Source organism: Scyliorhinus torazame, chromosome 13 (genome assembly GCF_047496885.1).
Source record: "Scyliorhinus torazame isolate Kashiwa2021f chromosome 13, sScyTor2.1, whole genome shotgun sequence".
Lineage (NCBI taxonomy): Eukaryota > Metazoa > Chordata > Chondrichthyes > Carcharhiniformes > Scyliorhinidae > Scyliorhinus > Scyliorhinus torazame.
The window spans coordinates 25,805,486-25,824,837 of record NC_092719.1 but is presented as its reverse complement, the minus strand read 5'-3'; the positions used below and the strand labels follow the sequence as shown (position 1 = coordinate 25,824,837).

General features: G+C 48.8%; 1 protein-coding gene across 1 annotated transcript in view; it reads right to left on the bottom strand.

The window, feature by feature from the left end:
• Positions 1-19,352, bottom strand: part of tnpo3 (transportin 3) — an 86,926-nt gene that overhangs the window by 57,714 nt on the left and 9,860 nt on the right. The window contains exons 2-6 of the mRNA XM_072471197.1: positions 15,742-15,942; positions 14,144-14,217; positions 13,417-13,573; positions 8,572-8,715; positions 7,488-7,663 (exon numbers count right to left, since the gene is read on the bottom strand). Of these exons, the coding sequence (XP_072327298.1) occupies positions 7,488-7,663; positions 8,572-8,715; positions 13,417-13,573; positions 14,144-14,217; positions 15,742-15,942 (752 nt within the window). The remainder of the gene's footprint in view (positions 1-7,487; positions 7,664-8,571; positions 8,716-13,416; positions 13,574-14,143; positions 14,218-15,741; positions 15,943-19,352) is intronic.

Sequence of the window (19,352 nt, the reverse complement as noted above, 5' to 3'; positions counted from 1 at the left end):
ACACCATCCAGCCCCATCCCTCCCCACCCACTCCACCGATCCTGCCTTCCCCCACCCCCGCACACCAAAGAGAGATAGTAAGGGCACGTCTAGGATAGACAGCACGTGAAGAGGAAAAAACAGTGAAGGAATGGTGCACCAAAGGGAGTGAAGCTTGAAGAGGGAGGGAAAAGAGGGGAGTAACAGCTGCCATTGAAAGATCATGCAGTGAAGGAGAGGGACGAGAGAGAGAGACAGAGACAGAGAAAGTAGTGAGCATGAAAGGGAGCGTGAGGGACTTCCGGGTGCGGCGATGACCAGCTGAGTCGCACGTTTCGGCAGCTCCCTGTGAAACGGACTTTTGGGCTCTTGATAGGAGCCCCAACGGCAATTTTAACGGCTGAAAACACCGTGCGGTAAGCCAGAAGGGTGTTCCCCCTGGACACGGATGGAAAAAGGAGAGGAAAGTGGCCGGATTGCAGCGGATCCTTTGGAACAACGGCAAGGAAGGCAAGCAGAAACCAAGATGGCGTCGGAAGGTGGCAGTTTCATATGGGGCCCTGAACAACAAGAGTTTTTGAAACGCTGCGTGGAGGAGATAAAAAAGGAAATGAAGAAAGAGTTGTTGGCCCCGATATTACAGGCGATTGAAGGGCTGAAAGAGGAACAAAAGACCCAGGAGCAGGAGCTTCGGGTCGTGAAGGCGAAAGCAGCAGAGAATGAAAACGATATACAGGGCCTGGTGGTGAAGTCGGAGATACAGGAGGCACACCAGAAACGATCTGTGGAGAGGTTGGAGGCACTGGAAAATAACGCAAGGAGGAACAACTTGAGGATTCTTGGCCTTCCTGAAGGTGTGGAGGGGGGTGGACGTCGGGGCATATGTGAGCACGATGTTGCACTCGTTAATGGGAGTGGAGGCCCCGACCGGTCCGTTGGAGGTGGAGGGAGCATACCGAGTTATGGTGCGAGGATCGAGAGCAGGAGAAGCTCCCAGAGCCATAGTGGTGAGATTTCTCCGTTTTAAGGATAGAGAAATGGTCCTTAGATGGGCGAAGAAAACTCGGTGTAGTAAATGGGAGAACGCGCGGTGATCCGTGTCTATCAAGATTGGAGTGCGGAGGTGGCGAGAAGGAGGGCGAGCTTTAATCGGGCCAAAGCGGTACTTCACAAAAAAAAGATAAAGTTTGGAATGCTGCAACCGGCAAGACTGTGGGTCACATATCAAGGGAGGCACCACTACTTTGAGACGGCGGATGAAGCGTGGACTTTTATTGTAGAAGAAAAATTGGAATGATTGGACTACGAAAATGAACGTTTGGACAAAGTGGTGGGACGAGTGGGGGGGGGGGGGGGGGGGGGGGGGGGGGGGGGGGGGGGGAAAGAGGGATTGTATGATTAATCCTGCGGTATGGTAACTTTTCTTTCTCCCACAGGTGGTGATGGGGGGAGGTGGGGAGGGAGAGGAGATGGGGCGTTGGCCATGGGAGGCGGGGCCGAGGGAGAGGCGCGGGCTTGGTTCCCGCGCTATGATAATTATGGCGGGAATAGAGAAGCAGGAAGGAGGGGGGCGCCGCACGGGGCGAGCCGTGATCACGGGGGGAAGCCGAGGTCAGCCAGAGTTTGCTGACTTCTGGGAGCAACATGGGGGGAGTAATTACGCTAGCGGGGGGTCTAGCGGGGGGGGGGGGGGCGGGGGAGGGGGGAATTACTGGGTTGCTGCTGCTGGGGAAAGGGGGGAGTGGGTACGGGAAAGGATGGGCGGGGGGGCACCGTCTGGGAGAAATACAGCTGCGTGGGAACTGGGCGAGAAGCTGGAAAAAGATGATGGCTAACCGGCAAGGGGGGGGGGGGGGGGTGGGAAGCCCCCCAACTCGGCTGATCACGTGGAACGTGAGGGGGCTTAACGGGCCGATAAAGAGGGCACGAGTACTCGCACACCTTAAGAAACTTAAAGCAGATGTGGTCATGTTACAGGAAACGCACCTGAAACTGATAGATCAGGTTAGGTTGCGCAAAGGATGGGTAGGGCAGGTGTTCCATTCGGGGCTGGATGCGAAAAACAGGGGGGTGGCTATATTAGTGGGGAAGCGGGTAATGTTCGAGGCAAAGACTATAGTGGCGGATAACGGGGGCAGATACGTGATGGTGAGTGGCAAATTACAGGGAGAGATGGTGGTGTTGGTAAACGTGTATGCCCCGAATTGGGACGATGCCAATTTTATGAGGCGAATGCTAGGACGCATCCCAGACCTAGAGACCGGAAAGCTGATAATGGGGGGAGACTTTAACACGGTGTTGGAACCAAGGCTGGATAGGTCGAAGTCCAGGACTGGTAGGAGGCCGGCAGCAGCCAAGGTGCTTAAGGATTTTATGGAGCAGATGGGAGGGGTGGACCCGTGGAGATTCAGTAGACCTAGGAGTAAGGAGTTCTCGTTTTTCTCCTATGTCCATAAAGTCTATTCACGCATAGACTTTTTTGTGTTGGGTAGGGCATTGATCCCGAGGGTGAGGGGAACGGAATATACGGCTATAGCCATTTCGGATCATGCCCCACACTGGGTAGACTTGGAGATAGGGGAGGAAACAAGAGGGCGTCCACCCTGGAGAATGGACATGGGACTAATGGCGGATGAGGGGGTGTGCTTAAGGGTGAGGGGATGCATTGAAAAGTACTTGGAACTCAATGACAATGGGGAGGTTCAGGTGGGAGTGGTCTGGGAGGCGTTGAAGGCGGTGGTTAGGGGGGAGCTGATATCAATAAGGACACATAAAGGGAAGCAGGAGAGTAAGGAACGGGAGCGGTTGTTGCAAGAACTTTTGAGGGTGGACAGACAGTATGCGGAAGCACCGGAGGAGGGACTGTATAGGGAAAGGCAAAGGCTGCATGTGGAATTTGACTTGCTGACCACAGGCACTGCAGAGGCACAATGGAGGAAGGCGCAGGGTGTACAGTATGAATATGGAGAGAAGGCGAGCAGATTGCTGGCACACCAATTGAGGAAAAGGGGAGCAGCGAGGGAAATAGGGATGAGCTCAACCCCCGGATGGGAGGGAGAGAATGATGGAGTTTTTGGATCGGCTGGAAATTCCCAAGGTGGAAGAGCAGGAAAGGATGGGATTGGGAGCACAGATCACGGTAGAAGAAGTGGTGAAAGGAATTAGGAACATGCAGACGGGAAAGGCCCCGGGACCGGACGGGTTCCCAGTTGAATTTTACAGAAAATATTTGGACTTGCTCGCCCCGCTACTGACGAGGACCTTTAACGAGGCAAAGGAAAGGGGACAACTGCCCCCGACTATGTCAGAAGCAACGATATCGCTTCTTTTAAAGAAGGAAAAGGATCCACTACAATGCGGGTCCTACAGACCAATCTCCCTCCTCAATGTAGATGCCAAGGTCTTGGCCAAGGTAATGGCAATGAGAATAGAGGAATGTGTCCCGGGGGTGGTTCATGAGGACCAAACTGGGTTTGTGAAGGGGAGACAGCTGAACACGAACATACGGAGGTTGTTAGGGGTAATGATGATGGCCCCACCAGAGGGTGAAACGGAGATAGTAGTGGCGATGGATGCCGAGAAAGCATTTGATAGAGTGGAGTGGGATTATCTGTGGGAGGTGTTGAGGAGATTTGGGTTCGGAGAGGGGTATGTTAGATGGGTGCAGCTGTTGTATAGGGCCCCAGTGGCGAGTGTGGTCATGAATGGACGGGGATCGGCATATTTTCGGCTCCATAGAGGGACAAGGCAGGGATGTCCTCTGTCCCCATTACTGTTTGCACTGGCGATTGAGCCCCTGGCGATAGCGCTGAGAGGTTCCAAGGGATGGAGGGGAATACTTAGGGGAGGAGAAGAACACCGGGTATCTTTATATGCGGATGATCTGCTACTATATGTGGCGGATCCAGCGGAGGGGATGCCAGAAATAATGCGGATACTTGGGGAGTTTTCAGGGTATAAATTGAACATGGGGAAGAGTGAGCTGTTTGTGGTGCATCCAGGGGAGCAGAGTAGAGAAATAGAAGACCTACCGTTGAGGAAGGTAACAAGAGACTTTCGTTACCTGGGGATCCAGATAGCTAAGAATTGGGGCACATTGCACAGGCTAAATTTGACGCGGTTGGTGGAACAGATGGAGGAAGATTTCAAGAGATGGGATATGGTAGCATTGTCAATGGCAGGGAGGGTACAGGCGGTTAAGATGGTGGTCCTCCCGAGATTCCTCTTTGTGTTTCAGTGTCTCCCGGTGGTGATCACGAAGGCTTTTTTCAAAAGGATAGAAAAGAGTATCATGGGTTTTGTTTGGGCCGGGAAGACTCCGAGAGTGAGGAAGGGATTCTTACAGCGTAGTAGAGATAGGGGGGGGCTGGCACTACCGAGCCTAAGTGAGTATTATTGGGCCGCTAATATTTCAATGGTGAGTAAGTGGATGGGAGAGGAGGAAGGAGCGGCGTGGAAGAGATTAGAGAGGGCGTCCTGTAGGGGGACCAGCCTGCAGGCTATGGTGACAGCCCCATTGCCGTTCTCACCAAGGGACTATACCACGAGTCCGGTGGTGGTAGCTACACTGAAGATTTGGGGACAGTGGAGACGACATAGGGGAAAGACCGGAGCACTGGGGGGGGTCCCCGATAAGAAACAACCATAGGTTTGCCCCGGGGGGAATGGATGGGGGATATGGAATGTGGCAAAGAGCAGCAATAACGCAACTGAAAGATCTATTTGTGGATGGGAAGTTCGCGAGTCTGGGAGCGCTGACCGAGAAATATGGGTTGCCCCAAGGGAATGCATTCAGGTACATGCAATTGAGGGCTTTTGCGGGGCGGCAGGTGAGGGAATTCCCGCAGCCCCCGACACAAGAGGTGCAGGACAGAGTCATCTCAAAGAAATGGGTGGGGGACGGTAAGGTGTCGGATATATATAGGGAAATGAGAGACGAAGGGGAGACTATGATGGACGAACTAAAAGGGAAATGGGAGGAAGAGCTGGGGGAGGAGATTGAGGAGGGGATGTGGGCAGATGCCCTAAACAGGGTAAACTCGTCGTCCTCGTGCGCCAGGCTAAGCCTGATTCAGTTTAAGGTATTACACAGGGCACATATGACTGGAACACGGCTCAGTAAATTTTTTGGGGTGGAGGATAGGTGTGCGAGGTGCTCGAGAAGCCCAGCGAATCATACCCATATGTTTTGGTCATGCCCGGCACTACAGGGGTTTTGGATGGGGGTGACAAAGGTGCTTTCGAAAGTAGTAGGAGTCCGGGTCGAACCAAGCTGGGGGTTGGCTATATTTGGGGTTGCACAAGAGCCGGGAGTGCAGGAGGCGAAAGAGGCCGATGTTTTGGCCTTTGCGTCCCTAGTAGCCCGGCGCAGAATATTGCTAATGTGGAAAGAAGCCAAGCCCCCGGGGGTGGAGACCTGGATAAATGATATGGCGGGGTTCATAAAGTTAGAGCGGATTAAGTTCGTCCTAAGGGGGTCGGCTCAAGGGTTCACTAGGCGGTGGCAACCGTTCGTCGAATATCTTGCGGAAAGATAGATAGGGGAGGACAAAGAAGGCAGCAGCAGCAGCGGCCCAGGACTTGGGGGGGGGGGGGGGGGGGTGGCCTGAGACAAGGCAGTTGCCAATTAGGGCTAGTTTTTATTTTTTGTTATTTAATATTTATTTATTTGTTGTTGTTTTTGTTTAAATTTAAAAAGGTCATTATTATCTGTATTGTTACAATGTTGTGTAAAGGATGCACAATGTACTGTGTTGGTTGACCAAAAATTTTCAATAAAATATTATTTTTTTTTAAAAATGAAAGGGAGCGTGAGCTCATGCATAAAGCAGAGTGCAGCAGTGTATGTGTCAGGCACTTAATCCCTAAAAGCAAATATCAAGTGTGTGCGTGTTATAGAAAGAAGGAACAGAAAGGAACAGAATAGAAAGAAGAGTGTTTATGTGGGTAATCACAGCGTGCAAGGGGTTGTAAGAGATCAGGCAAATGTCTTCACATAACCTGAGACAAGGAAAATAGGCCCTACGGCCACCTTCTTACACCACAACTTTTGGGATAACCTCTCCAAGTCTCACACCATCCCCATGTGGACACACATTCCCACTCCATTGTCATCAGGTCAAAATCCTAGAGCTCTCTACCCAACAGCAGCACTGTGAGAGGACTTACACCACGCAGGCTGCAGCAGTTCAAGAAAAAAGCCCATCACCACCTTCTCAAGAGCAACTAGGGATAGGAAATAACTGCCACCCTTGGAAGCAAAGCAAAATCGCATCCCAAGAATATTTTTCAAAAATGGAGCAGACCGAGCAATGGCGGAGCAAAAATTCAAACACCATTGTGGGCAGCTCGGTAGCATTGTGGACAGCACAATTGCTTCACAGCTTCAGGGTCCCAGGTTCGATTCCCGGTTTGGGTCACTGTCTGTGCGGAGTCTGCACGTTCTCCCAGTGTGTGCGTGGGTTTCCTCCGGGTGCTCCGGTTTCCTCCCACAGTCCAAAGGTGCGCAGGTTAGGTGGATTGGCCATGATAAATCGTCCTTAAGTGTCCAAAATTGCCCTTAGTGTTGGGTGGGGTTACTGGGTTATGGGAATAGGGTGTAGGTGTGTGTTTGGGTAGGGTGCTCTTTCCAAGAGCCGGTGCAGACTCGATGGGCCGAATGGCCTCCTTCAGCACTGTAAATTCTATGATATGATTTGGCTCAGCAGAATGTTTGCAATCGACCTGCACAACCAGTTTCAGATGTAGTCTTTTCAAATCGGTCGGCCCCATCTTCAGTTTCCCGTTCTGATAAAGGATCACCTGAAATGTAAAACTGCCTTTCGCTTTAAGCTGAAGTAACAGCTCGATGTGTTCGGCCTCTGCCATTGTTATTTCAATTTTCAAACATTCAGATTGTGTCCCCTTTCATTCGAGAGTCTACGTGTCTTTTGCTGAATGTACTTTGCTAAATATGCTACATTTTGAAAAATGGGCACTGGTGGTGCTGTGGACTGATTCAGAGGGGAGGCAATTGTGGAGTTCCTATTGTACTGATAATACCATCTGCTACTGTCAATTCCACTTCATGCCCATTACCACATTCAGCAATTTATTTCACAATTTCTCCCACCACTCTAACACATTCCACCTTGCCCACCACAGTCTCCACCAGTCTTACATTCCAGATCATACCCATCATGGTATCAGATCGAACTGGGGGAGGCGGCAATGGTTTGTCTTTTCTGTCAGTGACAGCTGAATTACAGCACAATAGGGACATATCCCCTCCAGAGGTGAGCTTCATGCTCCAAAGACCCAGGTAACATGGCTTCTAGAAGTCACGACAGCCTCCAGAGTATAGATACATGAAAAGAAATGTAAGTTTGCTTTTACTTGCCACTATGGCCACAACAAATACGCTCCAATTTGCAACAGCACCATCCAATGTCGGAAGAATGAGGGAAGCTATGTCGCCAATGTCACGTTTTAACAAAGCCTTACAATGATTAAATTTACTAGATCCTTACTTGTCAAGGTCCTCACGTGCCACAGCCATGTGATATGCAGATTCTAGAGTTAGCACACCCTGGAATAGGTGCAGAGCTAGAGGTAGGGTTGTCTCTACATTCTCAATGGCATATAGTGCTGAACAGATACAGTCAGACGCAGCCTCATGTAGGTTTGTCGAGGTATCATCACGTTGCTGAAATAAAAGACACTTCATCAGCATTCCTGAGTTAGCATAGGAGAAACCAGCCAGGGATTCCACTCCTCTTCAAAAAAACAGTGGTCCTCCCTCCGTCAGCGCTAGACACTGACATGTGTTACTGAGCTTAAGTACATCACTTGCACTAATATTCATGATTTCAGCCAGCAGTAGAGGAATGAGAGAGAACAGAGTAATAAAATGTCAAAGCGAACCTAGATCATAAGGTGACCTCAGAGACATTTTATTTTTAAGCACAGGCACCAGAGACCCCAGAATAAGGGGACCTTCTGACAACCAGAAAAAAAAAATCATGAACAAACATTTGACACGGGATCTTTATTAGGTTAGGGCAGCACAGTAGCACAAGTGGTTAGCTCTGTGGCTTCACAGCGCCAGGGTCACAGGTTCAATTCCCCATTGGGTCACTGTCTGTGCGGAGTCTGCACGTTCTCCCCGTGTCTGCGTGGGATTCCTCCGGGTGCTCTGGTTTCCTCCCACAGTCCAAACATGTGCGGGTTAGGTGGATTGGCCATGATAAATTGCCCTTAGTAACCAAAAAGGTTAGATGGGGTTATTGGGTTAATTGGCCATTAAACCTGGGTTTTTGTAAACAACATCCTACATATTAGAATGCTCCATTTCACATCTTCACGTATTTCTCAGTGAATTTTGTTAGCTGCCTCACTGCAAACCGAATGTCTTCATAAGCAATTACTGCCTGTTCAAGTCCAATTATTAAACGATTATACATGTGAAATCACTCTCGTTCATTATATTGCTTGCTAGAATCGTCATTATCAAACAATGGAAATGGGGTTTCAGCTCAATGCACACATTCTTCAGACTTCCTCTACTTCAGTGAACCGTGCAGAATACTAGGCAGCTATTCCCAAAACACTCACCAAAACCTGAAAAATGATTAGTAGCAGCCGGTTATTTGCCATGAAGTTGCTGTCCAACACACCCAGGTTAAACCAGCTCCCCAAGCACCGGAACACCTTGATTAGAGTCTTCTCCTCGTTGCCGCTACGTTCTGTACAGGCTGTCTGGGGAAAAAGAGATGGCTATTATGGATTTTCTTTACGGAGCAACAGATTTTCCTCTTTGGATGCCTGCAGGTGTTACAGCTTCACAGGTGTTGACAGCGTTGCGGTATCTCAACATGACAATTCCTGTTCTCACATGTATGCACTAAGTAAAGTACAGGATCAAGATTACACTGGATGTACAGTACGATGGCTTATCAACAGATACAGCATAGAAACCAGTCATTCGGCCCCACCAGTCCATGACAGCATTTAGACAACAATCATAGAACATAGACAACAGTGGAGAAGGAGGCCATTCGGCCCATTGAGTCTGCACCGACCCACTTAAGCCCTCACTTCCACCTTATCCCCATAACCCAATAACCCCTCCTAACCTTTTTGGACACTATTCCTCTTATCATTCCTCTTATTTTTTTTATATTTGATCTTGGGATGTGGGTGTTGCTGGTTGGGCCAGCATTTATTGCCCATCGCAGAGGGCAATTGCTGTGGATCTGGAGTCACACGTAAGCCAGACAAGGTAAGGATGACAGATTTCCTTTCCTAAAGGACATTAGCAAACCAGATGGGGTTTTACCACAATCAACAATGGTCATCTTTAGATTGTTATTGAATTCAAATTTCACCATCTGTGATTCGACCCCTGGTCCCCAGAACATTACCCTGGGTCTCTGGAATACTAGTCCAGCGACAATACCACTACACCACTGCCTCCTCTCTTCCTCATCAAATTATCAGTGGAACCCACAATTCTCTTCTCCCTAATACTTATCTAGCTTCCCCTTTTATGCATCTGCAGTCAGGAGATTTACAGGAGATTTGAAGAAAAGCTTTTTCAGCCAGAGGGTGCTGGGAATCTGGAATTCATTGCCCGAAAGGGTGGTAGACACAGGAACCCTCATAACATTTAAAAAACATTTAGATGAGCACACACACAAGGCTACAGACCAAGTGCTGGATAATGGATTAGAACCCGCAGTGCAATAAGGAGAGGTGCGAACACAAGAAAGAAGATAGGGAAATAAAGAGATATGGAAGAATTGACAATGAGGACATTTGAACTGCTATTTTTAAAACAGATTTTGTTTGGAGGTGAAGTATTTGTGCCAGGGCAGGAGAACTTGTTGTTATAGCAATAGTAGGGAGCTCTTCATTCATGAACCCTTCCCACATCATTGTAAAAAGGGCTCAACCGGGGGCAGCACGGTGGCTCAGTGGGTAGCACTGCTGCCTCACGGCGCCGGGATCCCAGGTTCAATCCCGGCTCTGGGTCACTGTCCGTGTGGAGTTTTCACATTCTCCTCATGCTTGCGTGGGTATCACTCCCACAACCCAAAGATGTGCAGGCTAGGTGAAGTGGACATGTTAAATTGCTCATAAATTGAAAAAATAATTGGGTACTCTAAATTTATTTTTTTTAAAAGGGCTCAACCGTCATTTGAAATGCTACCTATCTTCTGACGCTATTTTTTGGACCTGGCTTAGTTTAACAGGCAAATGAACAAAACGCAAACATATTCAAATTCAGTCACACATACATAATCAAGATAAACTGCAACAACTTAGAGGCCCTGAGAGCACTGACCAAAATTTCTCTCCATAACATAAATGTTTCCACAAGCAACATGCCTATTCTGTTCATCGAGGGTTAGTTTGAGGGCTGAATTATGAGTAAAGATTATGGACATCAGAGTTCTTTACCCTTGTGCGGCATGCAGCGCAGTGGTTAGCACTGGGACTGTGGCGCTGAGGACCCGGGTTCGAAGCCCGGCCCTGGGTCACTGACCATGTGGATTTTGCACATTCTCCCCATGTCTGCGTGGGTTTCACCCCCACAACCCGAAGATGTGCAGGTTAGGTGGATTGGCCACGCTAAATTGCCCCTTAATTGGAGAAATATAAGTAGGTACTCTAAATTTATAAAATAAATATAAAAAGAGTTCTTTACCCTTGAGAAGAGGAGACAGAGATGGCCAGTGATAATAGATAGAGATATAGAATCCTTACAATGCAGAAGGAGGGCATTCAGCCCATCAAGACTGCACCAGCCCTTGGAAAAAGCACCCTGATAGGCCCACGTCGCCACCCTATTCCAGTAAACCCGCCTCGCCTTTTTGGACATTAACATGTCCAATCCACCTAACCTGCACATCTTTCGAGTTTGGGAGGTAACCGGAGCACCCAGAGGAAACCCATGCAGACATGAGGAAAAAGTGCAAACTCCACTCAGACAGTGGCCCAAGGCTGGAATTGAACCCGGGTCCCTGGAGCTGTGAGGCAGCTGTGCTAACCACTGAGCCGTCCCAATAATGATGCACATTATTTTTTTTTATTTTTATTTTTTTAAATTTAAAAACAATTAATTTTATTAATGACACTAACTATAGTTAAATATGCAGCAAATACAAAAGGTTGACTAATTCCTAACCCCCCCCTCTACTCACACACAGACTCTCACACACACACACTCACTGACACACGCACTGACAGGGGGGGGGGAAGATGGGTGTAAAAATAATGCTGAAAGTAAAACGAAAGAGACTTTGTTACAGATGGCTGTTTCCAGCACAGCTTTCTTCAATCGAGGCTTTCAGGTCGAGATTTCCATTTTGAGTCTGTAATGGTTTCCCCCTTCCTTCTCACTCACCCCTCACTCTCTCTGTCCCCCTCGCTATCACTCCCCCCGCACTCTCCTCCCTTCTCTCTCCCTCACTCTCCCACCCCCTCCCTCCCTCCTCCGCACCCGCCTTCCTGCTCCCTCTCGCTCTCCCACACCCTCCCTGCCCCATTCTTCCGACCCCTCATTCTTCCACCCTCTCACTCTCCCTCCCCTTTGTTCTCCCTCTCCCTTGTTCTCCAGGCCCCTTGCTTTCCCTGCTGCTAGCTCTCCCTCGTTCTCATTCTCCTTCATTCTCGCTCTCCCCATTCTCACACTCCCTCTCCCTTGGTCTCCCTGTCCCTTGCACTCCCAATCTTTCACTCTTGCTCACGTTCGCCATCACTTGCCTGTCCTTGCTCGTTCTTGCCCTCTCCCTCGCTCTCGCCCGATCTTTCCTCTCACTCCATCTCGCACTTTTCCTCACTCTCGCTTTCTCTCCCTCGGCCTCCCTCCCCCTTGCACTCCCACCCCTTGGCTCTCCTTCGCCCTCGCTCGTTCCCTCAGTTTTGCACATTCCCTCTCACTTTCCCCTCATTCTCGCTCTCCCTTGATCACCATTCCTCCAACTCCCTCTCGTTCCCCTTCACTCTCAACCCCTCTCCCCTAGCACTCCCTCCCTGTGGCTCTCCCTCTCCTTCATGCTCTGTCCTCACTCTCGCTCTCTCCCTCGCTCTTGCTTTCTTCCTCACTCTTGCTCTTTTCCTTGATCTCACTCTCACCCTCGATCTCACTCTCTCCCTCGTTCTTTCCCTCTCTTTTGCACTCTCCCTCAGTCTCCCATGTTTTTGCTCCCTTTATCTCGCTCTCTTCCTCACCCTCTCTCACTCTTGCTCTCTCCCTCGATCCCACTCTCTCCCTCATGCTCGCCTTTCGCTCTCTTCCTCACTTTTGCTCTTCCTCACTCTCCCTCGATCTTTCTCTCGTTCGGTCCCTCACTCTCTACCCTCGCTCTCCTAGCTTTCCCCCTTGCCCTCACTCTACCTCTGTCTTGCTCTCCCTCATTCTCGCTCTCCCTCATTCTCTCTCTCTCTCTCTCTCCCTCGCTCTCACTCTCTCTCCCTCGCTCACTGACTCGGTCTCCCTCTATACCTCACTCTCCCGCTGTGTCTTGGTTCCCTCTCTCTCTCCTTTGCTCCCGCTCGCTCTCTCTTACCTTGCTGTCCCTCACATTTTCTTTCGCTTTACCCCACTCTCTCCTCTCTGTCTGTCTTGTGCTTTCCATCTCTCCTTTTCTGTCTGTCACTCTCTCTCTCTCTCTCTCTCCAATGATGCACATTATTGAGCACATCCAAAACTCTGCTGCTTGTATCCCAACTTGCATTAAGTCCGCTCACCTACCACCCTTGTTTTGGCCCTGGTCCAGCAACCTGGTTAAAAGGCCTTGCTCTCTCCTGATGGAACAGTAACTACTGAAAGCAATTCAATGCCTGTGAAGACTCTTTGGAACATCCTGAGGAAATGAGAGGCACTATACAAATATAGCTTCAATCTTAAATATAAAATTGCTCAAAATGAGAAGCCTTTGTATTTGATTCTCACCTACGTTGGAAGAACGGATGCAGAGGTTAATTGTTGAGGTCAGCTAGCGCAAAGCAATTAGACAAGCAACTTACATGACTCTTCCTTTACCTGGCACGGTAAAGTCACACAGATGAGAAAGTCCCCAGATTTCAAGTTAGCTGAACGTAGCATTAGCGCCAGCTAAGTGGTATAACTGACCTCACTGCCTAGGGCAAAGAAAGTGGAAAATTTGGGCAAGGTTCCCTTTCCTGATCTCTACGCCATCACTCTAGCTGGAGTTATACATGGAGATTGGGCGAGGACAAAATAAGATTTGATTCTGATTTTCCTTTGCATCCCTCCTGTCCCCCCCAACACCCCATTCCCTCTCTCACAATACTCAAATAGACTACTGATGCTAACTGCCTCAGCTTTAAATGACAACAATAGAGGAGGGAGGAAATGGGCAGAAAAGGAAAATGAAGATGTACTCCCTCTGACCACTCTACTCCCTCCAGGTATTAACATTATATACATACCAGCAGTGATACCACTGTGCTTGAAGAGTATGCCAGGTCCTCGATTATTTCAGTGCGGCGGTTGGCTCCAATTCGAAGGGAGCGACTATGAACCTCTTCTGGGAGCACAGTCAGGATTTCCAACAGGAAGGGAAGGGATGATGGGTCATGGCTATACCTGAAATTTAAAGCATGATGGGTAATTGGCGTACTGGAAATTCAACATACACAGAGGCAGACAATTTACCAACGTGTGGGCAACCACACAGCACAATCGGTCCCCAAAAAAGATACTAACATTCAACTTCTTTGCCCCATATGAAATTACAGACCTAAATATAACCATTTAAAAGTAAATTTCACCAGCATCGTTAGTGCAAAGCAAATTTTGTCAGGTAGATCTCTGACAGAAGTACATACTTCATGTAGTACATGCTTCATGAGCTTAAAATCACACTGTGTCACTTTGGGCTAGGAAATTAATTTGGCAGGACCATGGCATACGAGTGCCTTTGCTCACCTTATAGTGTTGGAAGGCCTTGACATACATGCAGTTCTTGAAAAAAATAACACCTGCAGGATGCAGGAAGATTGCTGCACCTTTCCAGTGAAATTATATGTGGATGGGGGAAGGAACTGTGGGAGACAGAATTGAACTGGCAGTGACCATCTTTGGAATAACTAGTACTGAGGAAAGAAGCACGTCTCTGTTTTTTTATTAACGTGCCCCGAACCCATAGACACCTACTTTTCAGTTAGCATTTGCACACATCCTTTCCACGAGGCCATCTGCAAGGCAAGATCTGCAATCGCCAGCGCCAGCTGAGGAGGAGAGAGAAAGAAATTGTTTCAAAAACTGCAACTCGACATAAAAGCTCATCAGTTCTGTAATTCTGCAGCTGAGAAGTGTTGAGGTATTGGGAAAGTTTTAACCATCTTCACTCTTCACTGTCTTGCCCTCAAACAGATTCGGGTCTGCAGTTCATCACGAGAAATCCCCAATTTCACCACAGAGGCCAGGCCCAGAATGATGGTGAAACGTTGAGAGGACAATTCAGCATGTTTCTCCATGTGATAGGAGAGACTTGCTGTTTACTCGTCAGGGGTAACATTTCCTTTCTGTTGAAACCAAGCATTCTGGATAATTTAATAGGGTGAGCCAGTGTGTGCTGAAGGAAATTGGGGTGGAGTTGGAGTACCTTATTGAAACAATTCAAAACTGGGATGGATGAATTTCCAGCATCCTCAGTATTTTCCTTTTGTGTTCAAGTTACAATGGACCTCTATGTCACGCTTGTGCCTTTTGTGTAATCTGTTTTTGCGATGTGCCTCTGCAATCTACATCATCTTAAATCTAGCTCTTTAATCAGTTTAGGAGCATCTTAATGCAACTGTGCTTTGAGACCCCGGTTCCATTCCCAGTGGAATATCACACGGCACTGTTTAATGTCTCTAAGAAAGCCAATCAGGTCATGATATCCAGCACAAACAAATTGCCCTTCAGACCATGATATGAAAATAGACACAGCTCCTTTTGATTGTCGGTTTATTCACAGAATGCAGGATTACTGATCTCAGCCACCTGCCTACCATTGCTCCAGTGGCCCAGCAGTTCCTTTTCTGAAATCGATTCTCTGCAGCATCAGTCCGGGCCTCTGGATTATTAGTGCAGCAACATTACCACTACACTACCATCCACTGCTAAGCCTACTGCAACTGCTATTGCCAGACAGTCACCCATCCAAGTACTAACCAGGACTGAGTCTGTTTAGCTTCAGAGATCAGATTAAATCAATTGTTTTCAGGCTAGTATGGCCGTAAACAGTCAGAGGTGTGTGAAAATTCAATCCAGAAGAACACTGCTCCTGTGTCGTCCAAGTCTTCGGACAGTCTTGAACCCGGGCCCTTCCCAACCAGAGGACAGTGTGCTGCTGAGTGAGCTACCCCATGTTCCTAATCTGAAAATCAAGGCTGCAATGAAAAATCTGTGAGCCTGATATGATTTGAACATGCAACCCTTCTGATTGGGAGTTAAATACACTTCCATTGTGCCACAAGCTTTTTTTTATATGTGCACAAGATATTTAATCATTCAACACACTTAACCTGATTATCCTGAACGTGAACAATACAATTCCCATAACATTAACACGACCCATGTTCTCATTGGATGAACAAGGGAAGTGCCACCTTGTATCAGTCTGGGTCTTCTCAGAAATGCAAAACAGTTTGTATTTGATGGCCATGAGGTCAATTTATTATCTCCTGCATGAAAAGTTAGGAGTTAACTACATCATAGAAGTCAGGGAGACAAGTTTGTCTACCCCTGCTTCGTCAACAACTCACCTGTGTAACAATCACAGGAGACACATCCTTCAAGTTTTGAATGTGGGTGAGCAGTGAGTCTCGCAGAGATGAATGTGTTTCAGGTGGAAGTTCATTAAATGATGTCTGAATCTTCATCTTCATTGTCTGTGCTGCAAAGTAGCAGAGCTCCACCTCTTGTTGCAACTGGAGCAGCTGATCCGCAATCTCCCAGGCATACATCTGAAGGGGGGTGAACGGGAAGAGTGGGGAAAGAGTGAAGAGACAGAGAGAGAAAGGGTAAGGGGGGGGGAGAAGAGACAAGGGGTGGGAGGAGAGAGAAGGGGTGGGAGGAGAGAGAAAGCGTGGGAGGGAGAGAGAAAAATAAAGAATAGGAGAGAAAAAATTAGGGGGAAAGATGGAAAGAGAGAGAGAGATGGATAGAGACACAAAAGAGAATGGGAAAGAGAAAAAGAAATAAAATTTCAATGGATTCATGTTGTACAAGCCTCGAGAGGTTCATGATTCAGTTAGGCTGGCCCCAAACCCCCTTCAAAAACATCTCTTCACACTACATTTTGAAGGTTTATCCCAACTGCAAAGGACAAAATATTTACAATAAAATAAACTGGGCTATTTTTGCAGCTCTATGTTCACAGAAAGGAATTTAAGGCAAATCTGTGTACTTTGACATGATCTGAAGCACGATTGTACTGGTTTATTGCAACAATAGCCAAACATGCAACACATCTGCTACTGGGTGCAACAGTATTTCCCAAACTCAAGAGGCTAGAGCATGGAATCCAGGTTAATATTACTGACAGATTGTTGCACTTGTGAATGAGACATTAATCTGAGGCACCAGATGCTTTCTCAGGTGGATGTACTTTGAAGAGGAGCAGGGACGTTTGTCCAGTGCCAGGGTCAATATGTAACTATTATAACCCCAATGGAGGTCCTGGGATCAGGACCATACAGTTTCTCATGACCTCCCTGGAATATGAACTTTCCCTTCAAGGGGGCGTGGCTTCCCCTGAACAGGTAGAGCCCTAGCTCGTATAAAAACCCTAGCCTGGGTGCAGATCGGAGAAGGAGATCCTTAAGAGGAGTGGAGGAGTTTTGGATTTGTATTGTAATAAACTTTATTCATTCTGCTTACCGCGGATTCAACACTGGTGATGAGGATTCAGTGGAGCTGCCGTCAACACTGATTGCTGAGCACCCAGTCCACCTTGTCGAGGCTTCGGGAGGCCCCACTACTAACCACTAAAATGCCGCATATTGGAAAGCTGGAACCTTTTAACGCAGGTACAGATGATTGGGGGCAATATGTAGAATGCATGATATATTACTTTTGAACGAATGCGATTATCGGCGATGGGAGACAAACTGTGGTACTGCTAACAGCTTGCGGGGGGGCCTATCTATAGTGTGTTAAAGAACCTGACCCACCTGGACCCCCCCCCCCCCCCCCCCCCCCCCCCCCGCGCAAAAAGATACCCAGTTGTTTGCCGCCCTGGTGGCTCTAATGAGGAAGCATTTCAACACTAAACCACCGCTCATCGTTTCCGGTTCCAGTTCCACACATCTCCTCAGGCCGAGGCAGAGTCGGTGAGTGACTTCCTGGCCCACCTCTGAAAATTGTCTGAGACTTGCATATTCAGCGCAACATTAAGTGATACATTCCTGGGCCACTTGGGTGTGTGAACTCCACGTTGCAGCCACACAAGGGAAATTACTATCTGAGGCCCACCTGGAACTGCAGCGCGCGGTAGAGATAGCCATTTCCAGAGAAAGTGCCGAACAATGGGTCCAGGGACTTCAGGCGATGGCGCTGCTCAGTCTGGGATGCCAAAGCATGCACCAATCACACTCGGCTCGACGGGAGGCAGCCTGCACGGCAGTGAGACACCTACCGAACGAACACAGGCCGCCATAAGGGAGGCTGGAAAAGAAGCCGGACCGTCTCCCCCGACCATGAGGAACAGGAATACGACAACCGACCAACGGGGACTGCAACAGACCGCAAAGACCTGGGGAACAGGAGGCCCACAAGGGTCTACCCACCCGCTGACCGTGCTGCATGTGACATGGTTTACTACATGGGAGACGCGACAGCACATACCAGCAGTTACACTGCATGGCTGCACCATGAGTGGTGCCCATCCTGATCTCTCTGCAAATTATTGGACAGCCAATGTGCATGGAGCGCGACACTGGGGCAGCAGTGTCTGTAGTCAGTTGCCATACATTAGACAGCACTCGGTCTGGCCTTCAATCGCTGACCCCATTGGACAACGCAGGGCTGGCCACCTATACGTGGGAACCGCTGGCAATAGCGGGCACTTCGACAGCTCCGCTCGAGCATGGTCAACAATCTGCAAATATGGGTGGCATGATTTCAGTGGTTAACTCTGTTGCTTCACAGCGCCAAGGTCCCAGGTTAGATTCACGGCTTGGGTCACTGTCTGTGCGGAGTCTGCACTTTCTCCCCGTGTCTGCGTGGGTTTCCTCCGGGTGCTCCTGTTTCCTCCCACTAGTCCCGAAAGACATACTTGTTAGGTGAATTGAACATTCTGAATTCTACCTGAACAGACGCTGGAGTGTGGCGACTAGGGGACTTTCACAGTAACTTCAGTGCAGTGTTAATGTAAGCCTACTTGTGACACTAATAAAGATTATTATTATTAAAATCTTACTAGTGGTGCTCCATGGGAACAGTCCGAGCTTGCTGGAGGGTGACTGATTACACCACCTGGTTAGATTGGCAGCGCGTCTGCCGCATGCACCCACATGGTCCTGAAAGGGTTGTGACAAGATTTCTGTCGGTGTTCCAGGATGGCTTAGGCACCATCAAAGAGGCTGTGACCTGAATAAGCGTGGAGCCGATTTATAAGCTGAGCTACTTCCACGCCTGACCTGTTCCGTACACCTTACAAATCAAGGTAGACGCTGAATTGGACAGGATGGACAATTTGGGTTTACACGCCCGATGCAGTTCTCGGACTACACGGCGCTGGTCATCCCACTCATGAAGCCGGACGGATCAGTGCGCATGCCGACGGTCCACCGTGTCTCTTGACTGGACCATTACCCGGTCCCTAGGATCGAGGATATTTACGCGAAGCTCAGCGGAGGTCGCATGTTTACGAAACTTGACACGAGTTATGCTTACCTCCTGTTGGTCCTGCCCACCCCCCAACAGTCCAGACGCTTTGTAACTGTAAACTCGCACAGGGGGCTAGATGAATACATCTGCCTGCCCTTTGGGATTTTCCTCGCGAGCGCAATATTCCAGCGCATAATGGATAATATCCTGCAAGGCCTACCTCACGTGGCGGTCTATCTGGACAACGTCCTGATCATGGGCTCGTCCAACCAGGAGCACCTGCAAAGCCTGGCCGAGGTACTGAGGTGTTTTGAGGAAGTCAGCATCCGCCTCTGGCAGGAGAAATGGCGCCTTCAATGCCGAAGTAATGTACCTCGGCTACCACATACACCATGGGTTAGACCCCCAGTGGTTGCATCCAGTGGAAGAAAAAGTACAGGCAATTCGGCAGGCTCCCGTACCAGGTGGTCCAACAGAACTCCGATCGTTCATGAGCCTGGTAAATTATTATGGCAAGTTCCTCCCAAACCTGGCCACCACCGTA